The sequence below is a fragment of the Tachyglossus aculeatus genome, chromosome 24, assembly GCF_015852505.1.
Source record: "Tachyglossus aculeatus isolate mTacAcu1 chromosome 24, mTacAcu1.pri, whole genome shotgun sequence".
NCBI lineage: Eukaryota > Metazoa > Chordata > Mammalia > Monotremata > Tachyglossidae > Tachyglossus > Tachyglossus aculeatus.
In genome coordinates, this window is record NC_052089.1 from 8,141,749 (window position 1) to 8,168,755 (window position 27,007).

At 44.6% G+C, this 27,007-nt stretch overlaps 1 protein-coding gene across 9 annotated transcripts in view; it reads right to left on the reverse strand.

Annotated features, from left to right (window-relative positions):
- Positions 1 to 27,007, reverse strand: part of BBX (BBX high mobility group box domain containing) — a 206,886-nt gene that overhangs the window by 129,716 nt on the left and 50,163 nt on the right. For 2 of the 9 annotated variants that reach the window (XM_038766025.1, XM_038766026.1), the window contains exon 1: positions 16,078 to 16,235. The exons of 5 other annotated variants lie outside the window; for them this stretch is intronic. In XM_038766025.1, the coding sequence (XP_038621953.1) occupies positions 16,078 to 16,137 (60 nt within the window). In that variant the 5' untranslated portion in view covers positions 16,138 to 16,235. Of the gene's footprint in view, positions 1 to 16,077; positions 16,237 to 16,457; positions 16,546 to 27,007 lie in introns of those variants that run through there. 2 more of the 9 variants (XM_038766019.1, XM_038766018.1) reach the window with 2 other exon arrangements.

The following is a 27,007-nucleotide window of genomic DNA, read 5'->3' on the forward strand; positions in this document are numbered from 1 at the left end:
GACATACAGAGCACCAGAAGCATCCCTTCGTCCAGTGTGCCGGAGGACTCTCCGTGGCCTCTCGGGAAAATACGATGCAAAATGCTATACGTGGCCTCTGCCCTCCAGTAGCTTACTGGAATTCTCAACAATCCAATAAGAACAACGAACATACATCGAATCAAACGACTACAATCAGGACAGCATGCTTGCCTGCCACTCCACTCCTTCCTAATTCCAGGCCTCCGGCCTCAGTTTGAAAAATCATAATTGTGGTGATCTTGCCAAATCCGACGGTCTTTACTCCATCCTGATCTTCCTCGACCTCTCGGTTGCCTTCGACACTGTTGACCACCCTCTTGGAAACATTATTCAACCTCGGTTTCATGGACACTGACCTCTCCTGGGTCTCCTCCTACCCCGGGTGCCTCCTCTGCCTCCCACCCCCTAACTGTGGGGGTCTCCCAAGACTCAGTTCTCGATCCCCTTCTATTCTCCATCTTCCCCCACTCCCTTGGAGAAGCTATTCATTCCCACAGCTTCAACTATGATTTCTCTGGGGATGATTCCCAAATCCACTTCTCCAGCCCTGATCTCACTCCCTCTCTGCACTCTCGCATCTCCTCCTGCCTCCAAGACATCAATCACTACTTGAATGTCCTGCCGTCACCTCAAACTCAACACGTCAAAAACAGAACTCCTTATCTTAAGAAGCAGTGTGGCTTAACGGAAACAGCATGGGCTTGGGAGCCAGAGGACGTGGGTTCTAATCCCAGCTCTGCCACTTTGTCTGCTGTGTGACCTTGGGCCAACAACTTCACTTCTCTGAGCCTCAGTTACCTCATTTGTAATAATAATAATAATAATAATACTGATGATGGTATTTATTAAGCACTTATTATATGCAAAGCACTGTGCTAAGCGCTGGGGAGGTTACAAGGTGATCAGGTTGTCCCACAGGGGCACAGTCTTAATCCCCATTTTACAAATGAGGTAACAAGCACAAAGAAGTGAAGTGACTTGCCCAAAGTCACACAACTGACAATTGGCAGAGCCAGGATTTGAACCCATGACCTCTGACTCCAAAACCCGTGCTCTTTCCACTGAGCCACGAAAACGGAGATTAAGACTGTGAGCCCCACTGGGACAACCCGACTCCTTGTACCTACCTCAGCATCTAGAACAGTGCTTGGCACATTGTAAGTATTTAACAAATACCATAATTAAATTAAATTCCCACCCAAACCCTGTCCTTCCCATCACTCTAGACAGCACCACCATCCTTCCTGTCTCACAGGTGCACAACCTTGGCTCTTGGCTCTATCCTTGATTCCTCTCTCATTCAACCCATATATCCAATCTATCACTAAATCCTGTCAGTTCAACCTCCACAAACGCTGCTAAAAATCCAACCTTTCTTCTCCATCCAGACTGCTACCATGTTAATCCAAGCACTTATCCCATCCCACCTTGATTATTCCATCAGCCTCCTTGCCAACCTCCCTGCTTCCTGTCTCTCCCCAATCCAGTCCATATTTCACTCTGCCATCTGGATCATTTTTCTACAAAAATGTTCAGCCCATATTCCCCCACTCCTCAGAAGCCTCAAGTGGTTGCCCACCCACCGTCACATCAAACAGAAACACCTCACCATCGCCTTTAAAGCATTCAATCACCTTGCCCCCTCCTACCTCAATTTGCTGCTCTCCTAATAATAATAATAATAATGATGGTATTTGTTAAGCACTTACTATGTGCAAAGCACTGTTCTAAGCGCTGGGGGTATACAAGGTGATCAGGTTGTCCCATGTGGGGCTCACGGTCTTAATCCCCACTTTCCAGATGAGGGAACTGAGGCACAGAGAAGTGAAGTGACTTGCCCAAACTCACACAGCTGACAGTTGGCGGAGCCGGGATTTGAACCCATGATGTCTGACTCTTTCCACTGAGCCACGTTGCCGGCCCACACACTTTGCTTTTCTAATGCCACCCTCACTGTACCTTGATCTCTCCTCTCTCGCCGCCGACCTCTCACCCATGTCCTGGAACACACTCCCACTTCATATCCAACAATTACTTTCCCTCCCTCTATTCAAAGCCCTAGTGAAGGCACATCTCCTCCAAGAGGCCTTCCCTGACTAAGCCCTCTTTTCTTTTTGTTCCACTCCCTTCTGCGCCACCCTGACTTGCTTCCTTTATTCATCCCCCCTCACAGCCCCACAGCACTTATGTACATATCCGTAATTTATTTCTTTATATTAATGTCTGTCTCCTCCTCTAGTCTGTAAGCTCATTGTGGAAATGGGATGTGTATATTTTATTGTTCTACTGTACTCTCCTAAGTGCTTCCTACATTCATTCATTCCATCGCATTTATTAAGCATTTACTGTGTGCACGGCACTGTACTAAGCACTTGGGAAAGTACAATACAACAATACCTACAGTGCTCCACGCACAGTAATTGCTCAATAAATATGGCTGACTGCTTACTAGGGGAAAAGACAGATATAAAATACAATCAGATGGGCATAGTCCCTGCCCCAAATGGGGCTCACAGTCAGGAAAACTGAGGCATGGAGGAAACTTAGGCACCAAGTGGTGAAGTGACTTCTCCAAAGTAACACAGCGGGTGAGTGGCAGAGTTGGGATAAGGACCCAGGTCTCCTGACTCCTGGTCCTCTTATTTTTCCACTAGATAATGCTGTACATAGCTTTCTACATGGTTTTTCTTGTAAATCAGCCCTCTTGTCTGTTGAGGGTCCTATTTCCACGACCTGCCACTGTACCACAGAAATCTAAACGGTAACCACTCATATTTATTGAGTGCTTACTATGGGCAGGGCACCTCATGAAAACCTTGGGAGAGAACAATATAACAGAGTTGGAAGACATGTTCCCTGCCCACAACAAGCATACTGTCTTGCTGGGAGGCAGGGAGGAGGAAGGAGACAGACATTACTATAAATAAATTACTGGTAAGTACACAAGTGCTGTAAGGCTGAGGGAGGGGAGAATAAAGGTGCAAATCCAAGGGCATGGGATATAGGTAACTGAAAAAGAAAAGTGGAATTTTCCTCTTCAAAACACACATCTGAATTCTCTTTGGCATTCCCTTCAAATAAATCAGACTTTCAGACTCCTACTCCTGTCTCCATTGTTATGATTATGACTACTGGAAGATCACCCCCAGGTGATACAAATTAGGTTTTAAGAGTTAACGGCCCATTAAGAGGAATTGTAAGCTCACACCTCCCTCTGGAACTGCAAGAAAAAGCCAACACACCATTGCAGGTGCTAAAGCCATTGCCACAAAAAGAAAAGGCAAAAGAAGGATGCTGAAAAAAACAAACACGCCAGATCCAAAGAATATTAAAAGCAAGCCTCTAGACCCTGATAAAGTTTCTATAAACTGGATAAATTTAATAAATATCCCTGGATAATAAATAAATAGAGAAGTAGCGTGGCTTAGTGGAAAAAGCACGGGCTTTGGAGTTAGAGGTCATGGGTTCAAATCCCTGCTCTGCCACTTGTCAGTTGTGTGACTTTGGGCCAGTCACTTCACTTCTCTGTCCCTCAGTTACCTCATCTGTAAAATGGGGATTAAGACTGTGAGCCCCCTGTGGGCCAACCTGATCACCTTGTAACCTCCTCAGCGCTTAGAACATAGTAAGCGCTTAATAAATGCCATCATCATTATTATTATTAAATTCTCCTAAGAAGTGAGTCTCAAGTGGAAGAAGGCAGAGAAGCTATGTTGACAGTTCAAGTTTGAATGTAATCTGCTGGAGGTCAAGGGCTGTGATTCCATCTGGCCTGGGTTCTAATTCCTACTCTGCCACTTGCCTGCTGTGTGACCTTGGGCAAGATACTTAATCTCTGGGCTTCAGTTTCTTCATCAGTAAAATGACAATTCAATACCTGTTCTCCCTCCGCCTTGGACTGTCATCCCTGAGTGGGCCAGGGCCTATATCTGATCTGATTGCACTGTGTCTACCCCAGCACTTAGTACAGTTTTTTGGGATTTTTTTAATGGTATCTAATAATAATAATAATAATTATGACATTTATTAAGCACTTACTATATGCAAAGCACTGTTCTAAGCGCTGGGGAGGTTACAAGGTGATCAGGTTGTCCCACGGGAGGCTCACAGTCTTAATCCCTATTTTACAGATGAGGTAACTGAGGCTCAGAGAAGTGACTTGCCCAAAGTCACACAGCTGACAATTGGCGGAGTCAGGATTTGAACCCATGACTTCTGACTCCAAAGCCCGTGCTCTTTTCTACTGAGCCATGCTGCTTCTCAAGTGCTTATCTGTTCAGCACTTACTGTGTGCCAGGCAGTATATTAAGCGCTGGAGTGGATACAAGGTTGGACACAGTCACTGTTCCACATGGGGTTACAGATGAGGTAATGGAGGCACAAAGAAGTAACTTGCCCGAGATCACACAGCAAAGTGGCAGAGCAGACATTAGAACCCAGATCCTTCTGATCCCCAGGCCCGTGCTCTATCCATTAGACCACACTGCTTGGCCCAAAATAAGCACCAAAGTACTCGCAATCAATTATTAGGTGCTGTGGCTGACATGTCCCACTGCAGTTTTGCCAAGATTCAAACCAAGTGGGATATAACAGATGAAGAATCAAATTGATCGACACACTGCAACTTGGTCATGAGGAGAGCACCCCGTCGAAGCAGTGCTATGCTCCCAAACAATCATATTTACAGAACATTTACTGTGCACAGAGCACTATACTAAGTGCTTGGGAGAACACAATAGAATAGACACAATCCCTGCCCACAATGAGTTTATGGTCTTGTGTGGGGGACCCCCTCTCCATCCCCCCATCTTACCTCCTTCCCTTCCCCACAGCACCTGTATATATGTTTGTACATATTTATTACTCTATTTATTTATTTATTTTACCTGTACATATCTATTCTATTTATTTTATTTTGTTAGTATGTTTGGTTTTGTTCTCTGTCTCCCCCTTTAAGACTGTGAGCCCACTGTTGGGTAGGGACTGCCTCTATATGTTGCCAACTTGTACTTCCCAAGCGCTTAGTACAGTGCTCTGCACACAGTAAGCGCTCAATAAATACGATTGATTGATTGATTGATTGAGAAAGACAGCAAGACTGCAGGGAGGTGCAGCTGTGTTGGTGTGAGGGGGAGAGATGACAATTAGAGACCAACAAGGGCGTGACAGAATGACTCTGTTCATTCACTCATTCATTCAATTTTATTTATTGAGTGCTTACTATGTGCAGAGCACTGTACTAAGCACTTGGGAGCGTACAATGTAACCATAAATGTATTCCCTGCCCACAATGAACTTAGGCTAGAGGAGAGACAGACATTAATATAAATAAATAAAATTACAGATATGGACATAAGTCCTGCAGGGCTGAGAAGCAGAGGAACCTGCATCTCCTATTGCACGGCTTCTCGTGGCCCCCACACCAGAGAGCACGTGGAGGCAGTGGTTTCAATGAGTTTTACTGGTTTCTCTCCCTCTCCCTTCTAAATGCAAGAGGAAGAAAGCTAAAGGCCCCCTGTGAATGAAACTTCACTGTCGCCTGCCTAGAAAGACTGAATTGTTCTGTGCTACATCTTATTTAGAGGGTGTTCGCTGGGTTGGATCCACTCTGATCCGATCTCTTCCTTCCTGGACAATTTTAACTAAAAAGAAAAACCAACATAGACCCCTCCAAGGGCTTCTCTTGGGGACAACCCTGTGGTTGCCTGGGGCTCGAAGCTCAGGTATTGCAGGTGGCTAAGTGGCTGTATGGGCTAGAGAGGGAATTGGTTTCAGTCTGATGAGGATGCTGATTGAGTCTGAGTGGGATAAAATCCCCACTCAGAGCCCAAAAGGGATCCAAATCAAGATGCTCCTTAACAGACCAAACCAATCTATCATATTTACTGAATGCTGCGTGCAGAGCACTGCACTAAGCGCTTGGAAGGGTACAATATAGCAGAGTTGGCAGTCACGGTCCCTGCCCACAATGTGCTTACAGTCTAAAGGGGGAGAAAGACATTAATATCATTCATCACTCATCCCTAGCATCATTTCTTCCTGAAAGCTCTAATGGAGAATAACAATAATATATGGTATCTGTGAAGCACTTACTCTGTGCCAAGCCCTGTATTAAGAATTGGGGTAGTTGCACAGTAATCAGCTCAGAAAGAGTAACTATCCCACGTGAGGCTCATTCTTAGGGGGGAGGGAAAACTGGTATTTACCTCTATTTTACAGCAGAGAAAACTGAGGCACTGTGGAGCATTAGGTTTTCTGTTGCAGATTATAATTTACTTCTTTGTAATTTATTTATATTATTGTCTGTCTCCCCCCTCTAGACTGTGAGCTCGTTGGTGACAGGGGCTGTGGTTGATTATTGTTATATTGTACTCTCTCAAGAGCTTAGTACGGTGCTTTGCACACGGTAAGCACTCAATAAATATGATGGATTGATTGTGATTCTGATCCCAGGAGGAATTTTCCACACAGACTCAGTCACTGACGGCAATCTGGGTCAATGAATCCTTTCCTTCTCCAATCAGTTTGCTCAGAGAGTCTACACTAAACACTCACAGGAGAGAGAGGTGCCAAGACTGGGTTGTGATAATGCTAATGTAATAATGCTATTAATTGAATAAGCCAAGAGATGTTTAATGTTAAATAGAGAAGCAGCAGGGGCCTAGTGGAAGGAGCATGAGCCTGGGATTCAGAGGAGCTGGATTCAAATCCCAGATCCGCCATGTGTCATGTGTGTGACCTTGGGGAGTCATTTAACTTATCTGGGCCTCAGTTCAGGCATCTGTAAAATGGGGGTTAAATCCTACTCCCTCCTACTTTAAACCCCATGTGGGACAAGGAGTGTGTCTAACCTGATAACTCTGTATAACAATAATAATTATTATGGTAAATATTAGGTGCTTACTATGTGCCAAGCACTATTCTAAGAGCTGGGGTAGATACAGGGTAATCAGGTTTTCCCATGTGGGGCTCACAGTCTTAATTCCCATTTTACAGATGAGGTAACTGAGGCACAGAAGTTAAGTGACTTGCCCAAAGTCACACAACAGACAAGCGGTTGAGCCGGGATTAGAACCCACGTCTTCTGACTCTCAAGCCTGTACTCTTAATGCTTGGAACAGTACTCGGCACATAGTAAGTGCTTAACAAATATAATAATAATAATAATAATGAATAGGCCACATTAGGGGAAAAAAGCTACTCAACCATGAAACAAAGTAATATTTCTATAAACGTTTTTGGTTATCTCACTGTTGCATGAAAATTACAAGTACCTGTTGAGCCTTTATAAAGTTATTGTACATTTACATAAAATGTAATAATCACCTTCAAATTCAAAGCATACCTGTATCTGGTCTAGTGGATAGAGCACATGCCTGGGAGTCAGAGCTCATAGGTTCTAATCCCAGCTTCCCCACTTGTCTGCTGTGTGACCTGGGGAAAGTCACCTCATATCTCTGGGCCTCAGTTCCCTCATCTGTAAAATGGGGAATAAGACTGTGAGCTCCATGTGGGACAGGGCCTGTGTCCAACTCGATTTGCTTGTATCCACCCCAGCGCTTAGTTCAGTGCTTGGCACATAGGAAGCACTTAACAACTATCACAATTATTATTATTATAATAATTCTTTCATCAGTGAACATTTACCTGGGGCCATTAGCACTGAAATGCATCCGATATTAAATGCAAAATTTCCTAAGCAATTTTATTCCAAAGAGGGCAACCCAGAAACAGATGAAAAAGCAAAGCTGGCAGTGTTTAAAAAAAAGCCTACATCAGATCAGAAACAGACATTTTCTTTCTGAATTAGCACTGAATGATCACCAAACTACAGTTCATTCATGCTTTAAGTTGTTATTCCTACTCTAACAAGGTGTTCCACCTTGATTATTCTATTCCCCCTAGTACTTGGCTAAATTAATCACATGTATTGCCCAAAGCAACAAATGCCAGTGATTTTCTCCCTCAATATTTCAATTTCACCCCCCACAAAGTAAGCCACCTATTTTGTTCATTTGGAAATGGGGGAGGAAGCTGGGAACATATTCTTTCCTTTTTGGAGTTCCAAAGTTGCACTACCAAAAACGTGGGATTTGAGGTAGTGTGGCTTAATCAAAAGAGTGTGAATCAGGGAACAGGGAGAGCTACGTTGTAGTTCTAGCTCTGTCACTGGAATGCCAAGTCGCGGGAAAGCATCACGGTATAATGGATAGAACACAGGCCCGGGGGTCATAGGGTCATGGGTTTTAATCCCATCTCTGCCACTGTTCTGTTGTGTGGCCTTGGACAAGTCACTTCACTTCTCTGTGCCTCAGCTATTTCATTGTTAAAATGGAGATTGAGACTATGAGCCCCACATGGGACAGGGACTGCATCCAATTTCTTGTATCCAGCCCAGCACACAGCATAGTGCCTGGCACATAGTAAGTGCTTAATACCACAATTATCATTATTATTATTATTATTATTATTATTATTATTATTATAAGTAAGCCATGTAACAACTCTCGGTCTCAGTTTCCATCTCTGTAAAGATGGAGTTACTGATATTTCTCCTCCACCTCCACCCTGACACCACCGTAAGGGAGTAATGAAATCTGCAAAGAGCAGTTTGGAAAAAGAAAAAATGTTATTCAAATAAAAGGTGCTACTAATGATAGTTTGCTGCCGACATTATTCAGGAAGATGCACCTGAAATATTATTCAAGTATCCTCCTCGTCATCAACAAAATTAATGCATTTCTTTGTGCAGAGCTCTGAACTAATAATAATAATAATTATGGTATTTGTTAAGTGCTTACTATGTGCCAAGCACTGTTAAGTGATTACGATCTTCCGGAGGAAATACATCATCATCATCATCAATCGTATTTATTGAGCGCTTACTGTGTGCAGAACACTGTACTCAGCGCTTGGGAAGTACAAGTTGGCAACATATAGAGACAGTCCCTACCCAGCAGTGGGCTCACAGTCTAAAAGGGGGAAATACATGACAGGGACACCCCTGCAAGAAGATTATGGTCTAATAGGAGAGGTTAGCAGACAAACTGCAAGCATGCAATAGGTAAAGATCATAATTATCCCAATCCATGGAGACATCTGTCCCTGTAGCTCAAATCTACCCTACTCTTTGAGGCTAGGGACCGTAGAGCAGGAGGTGTATTTATTAAACATGCACTTTTGTGCAGAGCATTGTATAAAGCAATGGGAAACAGTAGCCAGGTGAGAATCAAACATGAAACAATAGCCAGGTGAGAACCAAACATGATCAGGTCTTCCAACTCTCCCAAATGTTCAGGACAGAGCTCTGCACAAAGTAAATGCTCAATAAATGCCACCGATTGGACTCAGTTTTCCCTTGCAGTACATCTCAATCTTAAATCAATCAATCCTATTTACTGAGCGCTTACTTTGTACAGAGCACTCTACTAAGTGCTTGGGAGAGTACAATACAACGGAATTAGCAGACACTTTCCTGTCCATAATGAGCTTACAGTCTAGACGACTTTAGGCATTTCAACATTTTTCAAGCCTTTAAAAATAAAAGGCACCGAGGCTTGGATCAATAGTGATCCTCACCATTTTCCTGCCTCCTTGATTAAGAGGCAGGGAAGCCAAATGTTCTGACTGACGAAAATCCCTCCACCACATCACTACTCTTCCACCCGGAATGGACCAGAAAAAGCCAGTTGGCTTTCGGGACCGTACACCCTCAAGGCAGCAGAAACAGTCAGGATTGATCTAAATGCTTAGCTGTGAGTCGGGCCTTGGCAGTGGAGGGAGGGGAGGGCTTTTAAATTCAGAAACCTTCCTTCCACACATGCTTGACTTGCAAGAAATGTTTTATTTGTCATCCTTTTCACGAGGTCACCATCCCTTCTCCATTAATCATTTCCGTGGACAGGGGAGGCCCGGGGAAAAGCAATCCTTGGGCCCTAATAGGGGTAGCCCAAGTGCAGCAGCATCTAAGAAAATAACCGTGATAAGGCCTAGGCCTCAGGCCCCCGCTAAAAAGACTTTGCTTGACTGTTTCCGACCTATTCCTCTTCAATCGACCCCAGCGCTTAGTGCAGTTGCTTGGCACAGAGTAAGCACTTCAACATCAAAATAACGAGGACAATAATTATTGGCTTCTTGCTCTGTCAGTCACCTGAATCAGTTCCACATGCCCAAAGTCGATGCCCATTGGAGCCTAGAGTATTTACACTTTCATTCATTCATTCTTTCAATCATATTTATTGAGCACTGACTGTGTGCAAAGTACTGTGCTAAGCAATCTTCTAGACTGTGAACCCATCTTCTAGACTGTGAGCCCGTTGTAGGGTAGGGACCGTCTCTATATGTTGCCAACTTGTACTTCCCAAGCACTTAGTACAGTGCTCTGCACACAGTAAGTGCTCAATAAATACGATTGAATGAATGAACAGACATATTCCTTGCCCACAATGAGCTTACAGTGTAGAAGGGAAGACAGACATATTCCCTGCCCACCATGAGCTTACAGAGTGGAAGGGGAGCCAGACATTAATATGTATGAATAGATAAATTACGGATATGTACGTAAGGGCTATGGGTCTGGGAAAGGGGGATGAACAAAGGAAGTAAGTCAGGGTGACGCAGAAGGGAGTGGGAGAAGAGGAAAGGAAGGCTTAGTCAAGGAAGGCCTCTTGGAGGAGATATGCCTTACTGAAGGCTTTGAAGGGGGGAGATAATAAAAATAACAACACTTCTTATTAGTTTGTTATTAGGTATGCTATTTTGTAATCATGATTACTTTATCACAAGCTGGCAAGTGGATTAAACTCCAGCCATCAATACTCAAGCGTCTTTTCTAGAGAAAAATCCTAAGCCCTTAAAATAAAGGGTTTTGCCAATTGCTGTCATTCTAATTTCAGTCACATCTTTTGATCTAAATTCCATCCTTTAAAAGGGGGTGGAAAAAGAACCCACGGGTAAAGGACTGACAAGTGTTTTCCATGAGGACGATATACTCGATATACTCGTCTCTCAACGGCAAAAGATCTGAATGGGCATTAAGCAACCAAAAGTGTTGTTATTTTAAATCAATCCAAGCATTTACTGAGCTTGTGTGGAGCGTTAACCAAGTGCCTTGAAGAACATATAAACTATAGTGGTGTCTTGGCCTCTTTTTAAATATCTGCATTTTCTCTCTCCTATCTGGGAAAAGTTAGGAGACAATCAAAGAGGAACCTCAGCATCATCAAGAGCCTACCTTGAAGTTATCGAAGCACTTTTCTTCCCAAAAGGTTGCAGGAATACTGGCCCAATGATATCCCAGGTCAATCCATCAGTCTAACAATGGTATTTATTGAATGCTCACTTCTGACTCCTAAATCCGGGCTCTATCCACTAGGCCATGTTGCTTCAGCTAGGTCAGACGCAGTCCCTGTCCATCAGAGGATAAGCAGGAGGAGTAGCAGGGAAATTGGCAAAATCCCCATTTTACAGATGAGGAAACTGAGGCACAGAGCACAAGGACACAGAGCAGGCAAGTGGCTGAGCTGGGATTAGAACAAGGTCTCCTGACTCCCAACCCAGGTTCTTTCCACTAAGCCGCACGGCTTCTAGTCCAGTAGCTGCTTAATAAATAGAATCACTAGTAGTGGTAGTTATGTCCAGCAAATTAAACAGGGAGTAAAAAATACTGTTCTACAAAACCTCAGCATTTCTGCTTGATCTCTATCAATCCCTGGTATTTCTTGAGCACTTACTGTGTGAAGAGCACTGTACTATAAACAAACAGTTATACTTTAAAATCAACGGGAGTAACCCACACAGCCGATAACATACCTAGAAATCCAATTTTCCTGAGGCACAAATGAGGTCCACTTGGCTTCAAAAATTTGTAAGAAAATAAATGGTATTATACTGGAATAAAAAAAAAAAAACCACAATACTAGAGGGCACTTCTACTTTCCCCTCTAGTGTTCCACCCAGCTCACCACGCACTTGGTATTTAATTAGCCTTTGAGGCCCATTACAAATTTTAAATGAAATCGTGCAACCAGGCAAATTGCAGCCTCGGCATAGAGTGTCCATCGCTCCTCAACTTCCCTGGATTTAGTGGGATTCCTTTTTCAGCGATCCACTTTAAGCTCAATAGCCACACTCTCTCCCAATTACCCTGTGCCCCTAAAAGCCTTGCCTGAGGGGACCCATTTGATTTCTTGGGGCAGCCAGTGTTATGGACAGGGAATGTGTCTGCTAATTCTGTTACTCTGTACTCTCCCAAAGGCTTAGTATATTGCTCTGCACAGAAGCGCTCAATAAATACCACCGACTGATTGATGGCATCAGAGGCTCCCAAGGCCTCTTGCAGGGCCCAGTGGGAGGTGATTTTTGTGGGGGCCATGGTCAGAAAAGGGGCCACAGAACCTGACCTTGCTGTGCTCAAATTTCCAGTGAGGCTAGACCCAATTCAATCAAACAGTGGTATTTATTGAACGCTTACTATGTGCAGAGCACTGTTCTATGCCCCTGGGATAGTCCAAAACAACAGAACTAGCAAATACGCTCCCTGCCTATAATGAACTTACATCATCAATCATATTTATTGAGCGCTTACTGTGTGCAGAACACTGTACTAAGTGCTTAAGTCCCCCTTACAGTCTAAGGGGGAAGCAGACATTGAAATGAATAATTTATAATAATCAAAAGATATGTGTATAATTTCTGTGGGGTTGGAGTGACTATCAAATATCCAAAGGTCAAGCTCGTTTGTGGGCAAGGAATGTATCTGTTTATTGTTATACTATACTCTCCCAAGCGCTTAGTACAGTGCTCTACACACAGTAAGCGCTCAATAAACATGACAGAATGAATGAACGAACAATCAGTGGGTTAAGCTGCTGTGGACCTTTCTATTGCTCCTTACTCCTCCTTTATGTTGGAGAGGAAAACATGTGGAAACTCAGGAACAGAAGGAAAGGGGAGAGTTTGGGGGGCAAGGCGGGGGAGACAGCACAGGAGGGGAAAGATTTTAGCCCTTATCTCCTGAGGCGTGAGCACTCTTTGTTATTCCAGCAGCAATGGAAGCAGCATATTGTGGGTCTACTAACATGGTGGAGACATTTCCCCCTACTCTTTGGCTTTCTCTGCTCTCTTCAGCTGTGCTTTGGCTCTTCCATTTGACAGTAAGCTCCTTGTGGGGAGGGAATGGGTCTTTTACATTCTTGTAATTCCACTTCGAGGGCTTTGTACAGTGCCTTGCACACTCAGTAACGCTCAATAAATATGAGTCCTTTAAGGTCTGCTGCCAACACAAATGGAACAATAACTGGGGATCCTCTGTTTATTCGGGGTAAGGAAGTCTCAAGTACTCAGTAGAGCGCTCTACACACAGTAAGTGTTCAATAAATACCAGGACAAAGATGAGGTGAAGAAGACATATATAGCACTCTACACACAGTAAGCATTCAATACCATTGATTGGAAACCCCTAAGAACTCCAGGATGAAAAAATTTAGGAAGCAGTGATCTAGATGGGGAATAAACTCTATTCTGAATAATAATAACAATAGTAATAATAATAACAGAATTTGTTAGGCACTTACTCTGTACCAAGCACTTTATTAAGCACTGGGATGGACACGAGCAAATTGTGTTGAACACAGTCCCTGTTCCACATGAGGACAGTCTTAATCCCCATTTTACAGATGAGGTAACTGGGGCCCAGAGAAGCTGAGTGACTTGGATGAGGACTCAGGTTCCTTGACTCCCAGTCTCGTGTTCTTTCCGGTAGGCCAGACTGTATGCATTTTCCTCACTGCTTCTCCTGGCTGTGAACCCATTGTTGGGTAGGGACCATCTCTATATGTGCTGACTTGTACTTCCCAAGCGCTTTGTACAGTGCTCTGCACACGGTAAGCGCTCAATAAATATGACTGAATGAATCAATGAATGACTTGCCCCAAAATCACACAGTAGACAAGTAGCAGAGCTGGGATTAGAACCCAGGTCCTTCTGACTCTGAGGATAATGGGCTCTATCCATTAGGCCACACTCCTCTTGCTCTTAGCGCTCACCTCCAACCTTCTCCGGCCCTCCCCTGAGTTGACAGGACCTCATCTGTGGAGGGACGGTCACTGCATGGGATAAAACCATCGGATGACAAAACGGCACTTGGAAGAGAAGCCCTTCTGCGTTTCCAAGCAACCATCCATCCCCAAGCCCCCAAATCCTGACACTGAGAAGCAATAAGGACCCGAGAAGACCCCCTATGCTGAGAGAAAGACTTGTGTGGGGCTGCTAAAGACCTTTTAATGGTTTCATCGGACTAGCGGCTCTTCTTTCACCTCAGAAATTCAATTCACTCTCCAGAGGAAGCTGGGAGACCAAACTTCTTTTGGTTGAAAAGGCTGAATGGTCACCGGAGAAGATGCCTGCACTTTTGACTTTCTTTCCACCAGCAGAGCTCTGAGGCTTCCCCGTCTGTCAGTACTATCAATCAATCCACCACATATATTGAGCATTCCTCAACTATTTAGTACAGTGCTCTGCACCTGGGAAGAACTCAATAAATATGACAGTGTGCACTTACAGGGTGCAGAGCACTGTACTGAAAGCTTGGAAGTATCTGTAATTTATTTATTTACTTTAAAGTCTGTCTCCCCTTCTAAATTGTAAGCTTCTTGTGGGCAGGGACTGTGCCTGTTTATTGTTATATTGTACTCTTCCAAGTGCTTAGTACAGTGCTCAGCGCACAGTAAGCACTCAATAAGTATGATTGAATAAACTGAATGAATGAATTTAAATTGGTAAAGACGATCCCTATCCTCAAGGATCTTATAAACAATCATATTCACTGAGTGCTTACAGTAATAATTATGGTATTTGTTAAGCGCTTACTATGTGCTAAGCATTGTTCTAACCGCTGGGGTGATCAGGGTGTCCCCGGTGGGGCTCACACTTTTAATCCCCATTTTACTGATGAGGTAACTGAGGCCCAGAGAAGTTAAGTGACTTGCCCAAGGCCACACAGCAGACAAGTGGCGGAGGCGTGATTAGAACCCACGTCCTCTGACTCCCAAGCCCATGCTCTTTCTACTAAGCCACAATGCTTTGGAGAGCACAATGCAACAGAGTTAGCGCCCATGATCCTTGCCCTCAAGGACCTTACAATGTACTGGACAGTCCATCATCTCTTCCCACCAGCTCCTAATCTCCCCATCTCCGCTGGTAACCACCCTCTTCCCCCTCACCACCCCTTTACCCCCACTTGTCTGCTGCGTCACCTTGGGCAAACCACTAAATCCTCTGTGCCTCAGTTACCTCATCTCTAAAATGGGGATTAAGATTGTGAGCCCCATGCGGGACAGGGACTGCGTTCAACTCGATTATCTTGTATCTACCCCAGCACTTAGTTCAGTGCCTGGTTCTTGCTAAAAGCTTAACAAATAAATATACATTTTTTAAGACTAAAGAGCAAGCATTATCCCATTTCTTCCTCTGAACAAGTACGGATTTAAGAAGATATGATTTAATCCCACTATTCTGTAAAAAGTTTCTGTGTTTAGAACGTCATTAGTCTACTCCGTGGCAGCCTTAGTCTCCGGTAAAATCTCCCAAATCTTTTTATACCTCACTCAGGCAGTGGTTTATTGCCCACCTGCACAGGACCTAATATCTCTGTATTCCTGCAACCCGCAATCTTTGCCACTTTGAACCCCACAGTTTTCAAGGAAACTCTCTAGAACTACCACCTTAATTCCATAGCCATCGCAGGCGTCGTTCTCTGCCTTTCCTGTGGAAACGTGCTTTGTGTCGAATCTCCTGTTCTGAACACTCAGGAATACCATTCCGACATACCCCGTTCTCCTCTCATTTCGCGAGAGGGGAAAGCTCCCACCGTATATATAAATTCCTTTAGGCCCCTCTCTAATAAGTCCGTGGGAGGCCGTCCGTTACAAGCGGGATGGCTCAGCGGCACCTCGCTTCCTCTTCCAAATAGAATTCTCCGAAACTTTATAACCCAAATTATAGTTCTGCCATCGACAGAGAATCCCCTTTCGCTCGAACCACCTGACAGCTACAAACCTCCAATCCGAGGTCTTGCCTCCGCTGCTTGGGAAGAACCTCGCTTAGTTCGGTTTTCATTGTGGTCACATGCCCGGGGAGTGAAGTAGAGAAATCCTTCTCTCCTCCTCAGCCATGCCGCCGCCCCGAGAGCCCCCACGTCCCCCGGCTCTGGGCCGTGAGGGAAACAAGGACTAGCAACTCGGGAGGCCGTCAGAACAGGCCGGCGGCGGGGAGTGTGTACTTCAGGCTGGCAGAGGGGGGGAATAACTGCTTGTTTCGTTTTCAAAGGAGGAAGAATCGAGGCTGCAAATACACGCGAAGGACTGCCTGTATTAGCACAGTGCTCCGCACGCAGTAAACGCTCAAAAATACGATGGATTGATTGCCCGATGACTCACGGTGTCGTCAGAGACAGTGGCTCTCCTTCTCAGCTTGTCCAGCATACACGCTCCCTCAGAAATGTTTTCAGTGCAGTAACCTACGGCTCTGCTGGTCACCCCGGCGTGATGGGATAACCAAAAAAAAAAAGAAAAAAAAACCGGATGATTTAGCCTCGTCAGCTGGCCTGTTTTACTTTGTTCCAGGAGAGGAAGCAAGCGAAAAAAAAAGGAGCCATGACAATCAGCCAGCCTGCCACCGGCATGAAACCTGCCCTAGACTTGTGAAAATAATGTTTCGGGAGGAAGAGCTCTGGCTCGCTGAAAGAACGGCTTGCGTGAAAAGCAGGAAGCTGATCGGAGCAGCAGAGAGCAGGGATGGGGCGGAGCAGAAAAAGCTCAGCCCAGAGGATCCTGGTTGCTTAGAGTTACTTATTCACAGCATAATCTCATTTATTTATTTATACTAAGGCCCGTCTCCCTCTCTAGACCGTCAGCTCGCTGTGAACAGGGAATGTGTCTGTTGTAGCGTACTCTCCCAAGTGCTTGGTACTGTGCTTTGCACATGGTCAGTGCTCAGTAAATACCAGTGATTGATTGATAACCTAATGCCGCTGCTTTCTGCTCTCCCCGGCAATCGCGGCTACCTCTTCACTCCTCCGCTCGGCGGAAGGTTGGAATTTGGAGAACTATGGCACCCTTTAAACGGAAGGCCTGACCGTCGTTTTAGACGGTGCCTCGGTGCAAGGGAGACGATGCCAGCTTCTCAGCACGCACACACACACACACACACACACACACACACACACACACACACACACACAATGCACCAACCTCAGCTCTGTCAAGTCCCTAAGGGCCCCGGCTTCTGTGGCCAGGAGAACCGCCGCCCAATCATCATCATCATCATCATCAATCGTATTTATTGAGCGCTTACCATGTGCAGAGCACTGTACTAAGCGCTTGGGAAGTACAAATTGGCAACATATAGAGACAGTCCCTACCCAACAGTGGGCTCACAGTCTAAAAGGGGGAGACAGAGAACAAAACCAAACATACTAACAAAATAAAATAAATAGAATAGATATGTACAAATAAAATAAATAAATAAATAGAGTAAAAAATATGTACAATCCTACCTAGCTGGGCTCTGTGATACGGCCAGAGGAGTCCAGAGGCAGCTGGACAAACCGAGAGATCGTGCTACTGGATTTAATCAAAAGTGATACAAAAAAGTCTCCCCAGATGGAATCCAACATCTTCTCTCTGCCCAGCCAGGCCCTTGCGGCCATCAACCGATCGTACTAATCAAGCACTTACTCTGTGCACAGCATTGTGCTATGCGTTTGGGAGAGTACAATAGAATCTATGGTTGAATTGTACTCTTCCAAGTGCTCATTACTGTACTGTGCACACAGTAAGCGCTCAAGAAATATGACTGAATTAATGAAGAATATAACAGATACAGTCCCGGCACATTGAGTTTGTGGCAGAAAGGGAAGAGATGCGGTGTCAAAAAAGGCGTAAGTCAAATGACAAGCAGTGTGGTCTTGTGGGAAAAGCACAGGCTTAGGAGACAGAGGATCCAAGTTCTAATCCCAGCTCTGCCACTCCATCTGCTGTGTGACCTCGGGCAAGTCATTTATTGTTATACCATACTCACTTAACCGCTCAGCACAGTGTGCTGCACCCTGTAGGTGCTCAATAAATACGACTGACTGACTGACTTCACTTCTCTGGGCCTCAGTTACCTCACCTGTAAAATGGGGATTAGGACTGTGAGCCCTACTTGGGACAGGGACTGTGACCAACCCAATTATTGTTTCTCTATCCCAGTACTTAGTACAGAGCCTGGCACATAGTATGCACTTAGATGAAAGAATTAATTTTTTAAAAAGGCAAATGAGCGTGAGGTCAGAGGACAAGGACCACGACATTCTACACTACAAGGAATCTGGCTGGGAGTTGGTAAAAATGTGTGATTTCAATTCAGACCCACAGTCCTGATGCTTCTCTTCTCCTCTTCTCTACAATTTGCCTGTTGCTGCTGGCCACCAATGCTGATAACAATGCTCACGGCAGTCCCCGATGGTAAAAATGCTTTAAACTTGTAAAAGGAACTGAGGTTGGGGTTCATAATTGAAACTCTCCTAGAGGCTGGCTGGGAAATCGAAATACCAGGAAAAAAAAAAACCTCACTTAATAACCACTCCCTCTGGGAGACAGAACTGGGCTAAGTGCTGGGGTAGATAGAGCAGTCAGATCAGATGTGGTCACTATCCCACAGGGAGCTTATGGTCTAAGAGGTAGGGATAGCAGGTATCATCCCCATTTGACAGATGAGAAACCGAGGCTCCCAGAGCTGGGACTAGAGCCTTTCCAAATGAGGGGCTTATGCAAATCAATTAATCAATCAATCAATCGTATTTATTGAGCGCTTACTGTGTGCAGAGCACTGTACTAAGCGCTTGGGAAGTACAAGTTGGCAACATATAGAGACAGTCCCTACCCAACAGTGGGCTCACAGTCTAAAAGGGGGAGACAGAGAACAAAATCAAACATACTAACAAAGTAAAATAAATAGAATAGATATGTACAAATAAAATAGAGTAATAAATATGTACAAACATATATACATATATATAGGTGCTGTGGGGAAGGGAAGGAGGTAAGATGGGGGGATGGAGAGGGGGACGAGGGGGAGAGGAAGGTAGGGGCTCAGTCTGGGAAGGCCTCCTGGAGGAGGTGAGCTCTCAGTAGGGCCTTGAAGGGAGGAAGAGAGCTAGCTTGGCGGATGGGCAAAATGGGATGTTTCGGGAAGCAGCGTGGCCTAGTGGATGGAGCATGGGCCTGGGACTCAGAAAGTATATATATATACATATTTATAATTATAATTCTATTTACTTTTATTACTGATGTGTATATATCTATAATTCCATTTATTTATAATGATGCTACTGATGCCTGTTTACTTGTTTTGATGTCTGTCTTCCCACTTCTAGACTGTGAGCCCATTCTGGGCAGTGATTGTCTCTGTTGTTGAATTGTACTTCCCAAGCGCTTACTACAGGGCTCTGAACACAAGTAAGCGTTCAGTAAATATGACTGAATGAATGAAAAGACCTGGTTCTAATCCCAGCTCGGCCACTTGTCTGCTGTGTAACCTTGGGCAAGTCGCTTGACTTTCCTGTGCCTCAATTCCCACATTTGAAAATTGGGAGTAAGACTGTGAGCCTCATGTGGGACGGGGACTATGTCCAACCTGATTTTACTTGTACATATTTACTATTCTGTTTATTTTATTTTGTTAATATATGTTGTTTTGTTGTCTGTCTCCCCCTTCTAGACTGTGAGCCCGCTATTGGGTAGGGACCGTCTCTATATGTTACCAACTTGTACTTCCCAAGTGCTTAGTACAGTGCTCTGCACACAGTAAGCACTCAATAAATACGATTGAGTGCTTAGTACAGTGCTCTGCACACAGTAAGCACTCAATAAATACGATTGAATGAATGAATAAATTAGCTTGCCTCTACACCAGTGCTTAGTACAGTGCCTGGCACACGGTAAATGCTGAACCAATATCATAAAGTACGTCAGCAGTACTCCAGAAGCTTAGATGGCATCCTTAACCCTAAATTTACAAAACCATAGACACTGGAGTTCCTCTGCTACATTATAAATTCCTTGAGGGCCAGGAACCATGTCTGCTAATCCTAGTGTACTCTCCCAAACACACAATAGACACTCAATAAATACCATTGCTGGTTTGATTCTAATTCCAGACTATTTGAAAGTAGCCCCAACTTGCCATGCTAGAAAACATAATTTTCACGTCTATAATAACAGCAGTGATATTTGTTATGTTCATTCTATATGCCAAACACTGGGGAAGATAGCATGGCACAGTGGATACAGCGTGGGTCTGGGAGAGAGAAGGTAATGGGTTCTAATCCCAACAACGTCACTTGTCTGTTGTGTGGCCCTGAGCAAGTCACTTCACTTCTCTGAGCTTCAGTCACCTCATTTATCAAATGGGGATTGAGACTGTGAGCCCCAAGTGGGACAGGGACCGTGTCCAACCCAATTTGCTTGTATCCACCCCAGCGCTTAGTGCAGTGCCTGACACATAGTAAGCACTTAGTAAATACCACAATTATTATTATGAAAGATAAACAGTGCTTAGTATGGTGACTGGCTCTTAGTAAGCGCTTAAATACCATAACAAAACAATACAAAAATATTCAGATCAGACACAGAACCCTGGCCCATGCCTACTCACAGTCTTAACAGGGAAGAGGAGAGACACGTCACAGAAACTGAAGCCCAGAGAAGTTTAGTCACTTGCCCAAGGTCTCACAGGAGGTAAGTGGCAAAACTGAGATTAGAACCAAGGTCTCCTGACTCTGATTCCTGTGCTCTGTCCACTTGGTCATAGTGCTCCTCGAAAATCTCTATAAAGATTCTCCCATGCTCCTGGCCATTTCCCATCATTCCTCCCAGGAAGACTCACATTCCACAATGGTCTCCCACATAAGTGTACTTCATTGCTCCTGTAAAGCAACACATTTTTTTAAATTGGTATTTGTATTGGTATTTGCCAGGCACTGTACTAAGCACTGGGGTTGCTCCAAGCTCATCAGATTGGACACAGTCCTCGTCCCACAGGACGAGGATGAACAGTTTTACATCCCCATTTGACAGATGAGGTAACTGAGGCCCAGAAGTGAGGTGACTCGTCCGAGGTCACACATCGGACATGAGGCGGAGCCGGGATTAGAACCCAGGTCCTTCTGACACCCAAGCCCATGCTCTTCCAATAGGGCCGTGCTTCTTCTCAGCAAACTTGAGGTAGAACTGAAACAGGAAGGAGAAACCCAGAAGGTCTGCTGCCCAGTACGCTCTCTGAAATCTGAGCAAAGACTTGATTCGCTCCTGAATAAAATTCTAAATTGGCATGTAAAGGCACGCCTAAGAAAACTAGGCATTTCTCAAGGTAGACACTTCCTGGAAACAAGCAATGCTCCAAGGGGTTTTAGGGCATTGAGAAAGACAGGATAACATTTCTGAGGAAGAAAAGCGGTGAACTGCCTCCCTGAGATCACATCCTGCAATCTTTCAGGCCTCTGCTGGATGCTCACTGATTTCACACACCAGACTAGTCAATCAGTCAGTGGCATTTATTAAGCGATTTTTGTGTGCAGAACACCGTACTAAGTGCTTGGGAGAGTACAACAGAATACAATATGGTATGAAGAACCACATGGAGAAGCAGTGGAAAGAGCACGGGCTTTGGATGGGTTCAAATCCTGGCTCTGCCAACTGTCAGCTGTGTGACTTTGGGCAAGTCACTTAACTTCTCTGTGCCTCAGTTACCTCATCTGTAAAATGGGGATTAAAACTGTGAGCCCCCCCGTGGGACAACCTGATCACCCTGTAGCCTCCCCAGTGCTTAGAACAGTGCTCTGCATCATCATCAATCATATTTATTGAGCGCTTACTATGTGCAGAGCACTGTACTAAGCGCTGGGGAAGTACAAGTGCACATTGTAAGTGCACATAGTAAGTGCTTAACAAATACCATTATTATTATTATGACCTAGTGGACAGAGCACAGGCCTGAGAGTCAGAGGTCATGGGTTCTAATCCCAGTTCCACCGCTTGACTGCTGTGTGGCCTTGGGCAAGTCACTTCACGTCTCTGTGCCTCAATTCCCTCATCTGTAAATTTGGGGATTGTGACTCTGATGTGGGAAAGGGACTGTGTCCAATGCAATTTGCTTCTATTTCCCACCCATCCCCACCGCCAACCCCCTGTCCCACCAGCGCTTGATACAGTGTCTGGCACATAGTAAGCACTTAAATGCCACAATTATTATTCTTAATTATTACTCCAATACAACATGGCCTAGTGGCTAGGGCATGGGCCAATAAGTCAGAAGACCTGGGTTCAAATTCCGGTCCCTCCACTTGTCTGCTGGGTGACCTTTAAAGAACTACTGAAAAAACCCATGTGCAAACAGGACCACCACAATCTGGAGTACAACAAAGAAATTCAGCAACGTTGACAGGGCATGAAACACAACTTTCTGCTCAACTCTGAAAATACCTTAAGAATGCAGAGTTTTTGTAGGAAAGCTATGCAAAGTAGTGGGGAAGAGACAAGATAAGCAAACTGGATACAGTCCCCGTCACATCCGGGGCTCAAGCTTTAAGTGGGAGGGAGAAACTGTAAATTCCTGAGAGCAGGAATCTTGTTTGGTTTTTTTAGTGGTATTTGTTAAGCGCTTACTGAGTGCCAGGCAATGTTCTAAGCACTGGGGTAGCTACAAGGTAACAGGGTTGAACACAGTCCACATCCCCCATGGGGCGCATAATCTTAATCCTCATTTTCCAGATGAGATGACCAAGGCCCAGAGAAGTAAAGTGACTTACTCAAGGCCACCCAGCAGACACATGGCAGAGTCAGGATTAGAACCCAAGTCCTTCTAACTCCCAGGCCCATGCTCTACCCACTAGGCCATGCTGCTTCACTCCATTTTATCCCCATTTTACAGATAAGAAAACTGAGGTAGAGAGACGGTTCACGACTTGTCGATGCTCACACAACAGGCAAGTGGCAGAGGCGGGATTAGAACCCACTACTATGACAGTGGACTTGGGAAACCTGGATTCGAACTCAGGTTTCCTGACTCCACTGTAGAAGCAGCAGTCGTGTTTACTGAGCAACCAAGTGGATGTAATCCTTAGGATGTTCAAAACAAGCAGGCTATCTGAGGTGCTCCCAGTTCCAGGCTGGTTTCACTACGCCACGCCACACAAAAGGAACCGAGAACAGATTCCGAAATTGCTAAACACAAAACGGTCCGGAGGATTTATACTCTCTGAGAAGACAAGATTCCAAATGACATCATCATCATAACAATAACATTCGTTAAGCACTTAGTATGTGCCACACACTAACGGCTGCGGTAGATAAAAGACAATCAGGTCCCACATGGGGCTCACAATCTAAGTAGGAGGGAGATGACTGAATGAACACCCGTGGTGAAGATGAGGGAACTGAGGCACAGGGAAGTCAAGTGACTTGCCCAAGGTTACACAGCAGACAGGGGAGGATCGGGGATTGGAACCCAGATCCTCTGACATCCAGGCCTGTGCTCTTTCCATGAGGCCACACTGCCTCCCAGATATAATCTAGCCTGTGTGCCCATGGTGATAACCACACATTCTAGAAAAAAGTCGGTAATAATGATGATGATAATGACATAATCTGGAGGGCTACCTCAGAATTTTGAAGGGGAAGGGCATCATTCGAGACGTGTTGTGAACTTTAAAAACTGAGGAGGATGCAAGCCCCTCTAGACCAGAAGCTTGTAGTGGGCAGGAAACATGTCTACCAACTCTGTTACATCTATTTTCCTAAGTGCTTAGCACAAAGCTCTGCACTCGATAAGCTCTCAATAAATACCACTGACTGATCGATCCAGGGAGAGGTAGGGATGGGTGTGAAGAAGCCATGACAGGTTGCTAGTTTACAGCATTGTTCTTCATCTGCGGAAACTAATTTTAAGGAATGGAAGACGATGCAGTGTTTTCTACCTGACAACGCCTCCTGATAACCGGAGGGAGTGATACACCTCCTCCCCTTAACCGCTTATTTTTCAAAGCAATCCGATAATTAGTATTAATTGCTGGCTTTTGGATGGATGTGGGCTATGAACTTTGGCTACTTACTGTGCAAACCCCACCGCAATCCCTTAACCGCAAAGCAACAACCCCTATCAATGGCTACTTATTGAAACCTGTCTGTATTTAAAAATCAATAGCCTTCTAAACATTCTTGCTCTGAAAATGTTCATTCAACAAAAGCTGGCTAAAAATCATATCTGAAAAGGATGAATTTTCCTTTCTTCTTCAAAGGCCACATCTAGAGCAGGAAATCATTCCATATGTTTGTAGAAGTACTCACAGCCAAGGTACGTATTTTCATAATCGGTTGTTCCTCCCTACCCGCAGTTAATTTAGATCTTGGTAGCAATTTGAGTTGTAGCTCTTTGAGGCTGGGAATTGTGTCTGCTAATTCTATTGTATCAATCAACGGTATTTATTGAGTGCTTACTGTGTGCAGAACATTGTAATAAGCATTTGGTAAAGTAGAATCCAATTGAGTGATAGGCACAATCCCTAGATAGGAGAAGATTAGTCTGGTAGGGGAAAGACAGACATTAAAATAAAGCACTCAGCAGTACTAATGTTTGTGTTTAAGATATTTGTTAAGTGCTTACTACGTGCTAGGCACTGTACTAAGCACTGGGGTGATATAAGTTAATCAAGTTGGGCACAGTCCATGTCCCACATGGGACTCACAGTCTTAATCTCCACTTTACAGGTGAGGTAATTGAGGCACAAAGAAGGGATGTGACTTGCCCAAGATCACCCAACAGACAAGTGGGTGGAGCCAGGATTAGAACCCAGGTCCTTCTGTCTCCCAGGCTAATCATATTAAACACAGTTCCTGTCCCACTTGGGGCTCACGATCTAAGATGGAGGGAGAACAGGTATCATCCCCATTTCAGAGGAGGAAACTGAAATCCAGAGAGGTTAAATGATTTGCTCTCACGATTACACAAAAGGCCTTTCTCTCCCCTTTCCCGCCTTCCTATTTCTCCCTTCCCGTCTCTCTTACTGATACGAGATTCCTGCCCCCAGGAACGTATGACTCTACATGGGAAGAGCGTGGTCTAATAGAAAGAGTACAAGTCTGGTAGTTATGAGATCTGGGTTCTAATTCCCCTTCTGCCACTTTCCTGCTGTGTGAACTTAAGCAAGTCACAACTTCTCTGGGACCCTATTTTCTCAGCTAGAAATGGCGGCTGAATATCAGTTTTTTTCTTTCCTCTCAGAATGGGAGCCCCATGTGAGAGAGGAACTCTGCCTGATCTCATATATATATATACACACACATCTATATATGTATATCTGTACCGTAATTTATTCATCTATTTATATTAATGTTTGTCTCCCTGCCTAGTCTGGGAACTCATTGTGGGCATGAATGTGTCAGTTTGTTGCTATATTGCACTCTCCCAAGTGCTTAATACAGTGCTTTGCACACAGTAAGCACTTAATAAATATGGCTGAATGAATGAATGATCTGTCAATTGTGTATCCACCCCAGGGCTTAATACAGTGCTTGGGACACAGTGCTTAACAAATGCCACTACTATTATACTATGTTCAGTATTGTTCCTCAACATTAACACTTATGCACTTTGAATTCTCACTGATGCCTATTTATTTCCCCCCGATATAATATTTACTGAATGCTTACTGTGCGCAAAGCACTGTACGAAGCACTAGGAAGAATAACAATAATAATTATGGCATTTATTAAGCGCTTACTATGTGCAAAGCACTGTTCTAAGCGCAGGGGAGGTTACAAGGTATTCAGGTTATCCAACGGGGGGCTCACAGTCTTAATCCCCATTTTACAGATGAGGTAATTGAGGTACAGGGAAGTTAAATGACTTGCCCAAAGTCACACAGCTGACAATTGGCGGAGCCAGGATTTGAACCCATGACCTCTGACTCCAAAGCCCCTGCTCTTTCCACTGAGCCATGCTGCTTCCCAGTGACATTGTTGGGAGACAAGTTCCCTTGGCGCAACAGGCTTACAGTCTGGAGGGGGAGGCAGAAAGGAAAATAAATCAATATGTATGGAAGTGCTGTAAGGTTGAGGGAGGGGTGGAAAAAAAGGGAGCAGATCCATCATCATCATCATCATCAATCGTATTTATTGACCGCTTACTATGTGCAGAGCACTGTACTAAGCGCTTGGGTAGTACAAATTGGCAACATATAGAGACAGTCCCTACCCAACAGTGGGCTCACAGTCTTAAAGGGGGAGACAGAGAACAAAACCAAACATACTAACAAAATAAAATAAATAGAATAGATATGTACAAGTAAAATAAATAAATAAATAAATAGAGTAACAGGTAGAAGGGTGATGCAGAAGGGAGTGAGGAAATGAGGGTTGAGAGTCAGGGAAGACTTAACCCGCTAACAATCACAATACTTGCTTTTGTCTGAAGAACTGGTTCAGTAGAAGGCTAAAAGCTTCAGCAGGATCAAGTGGGATGAGGATAAACTCTGGGATGAAAGGGGAAGGGAAGTTAGGGGTGAAGAGAGAAAAGATAAGGAGGTCTGTGGGGCCTGCACCCTGCGGGAAGCAAGTAAGGTGACTGCTTCAGCGTTCAATGTCAAGAAGGGTGGCCATGATGAAAGATGTGAAAAGCTCCAACTGTAGGAAGCAGCACCTATACAAACAGCGGAGGGTGTCTTGAGAACAGAACACAAGGGCTCTGCAGCAAGAAGTGTGGGTGGAGGGGTCCCCCAAAACCAAGAAGTCTTTCCCAGACTAAGCCCCCCACTTTTCCTCATCTACCACTCCCCTCTCCATCACTCTGATCTGCTCCATTTGCTCTTCTCCCTTCCCAGTCCCACAGCACTTCTGTACATATCTGTCATTTATTTATTTGTACTGATGTCTGTCTCCCCCACCTAAAG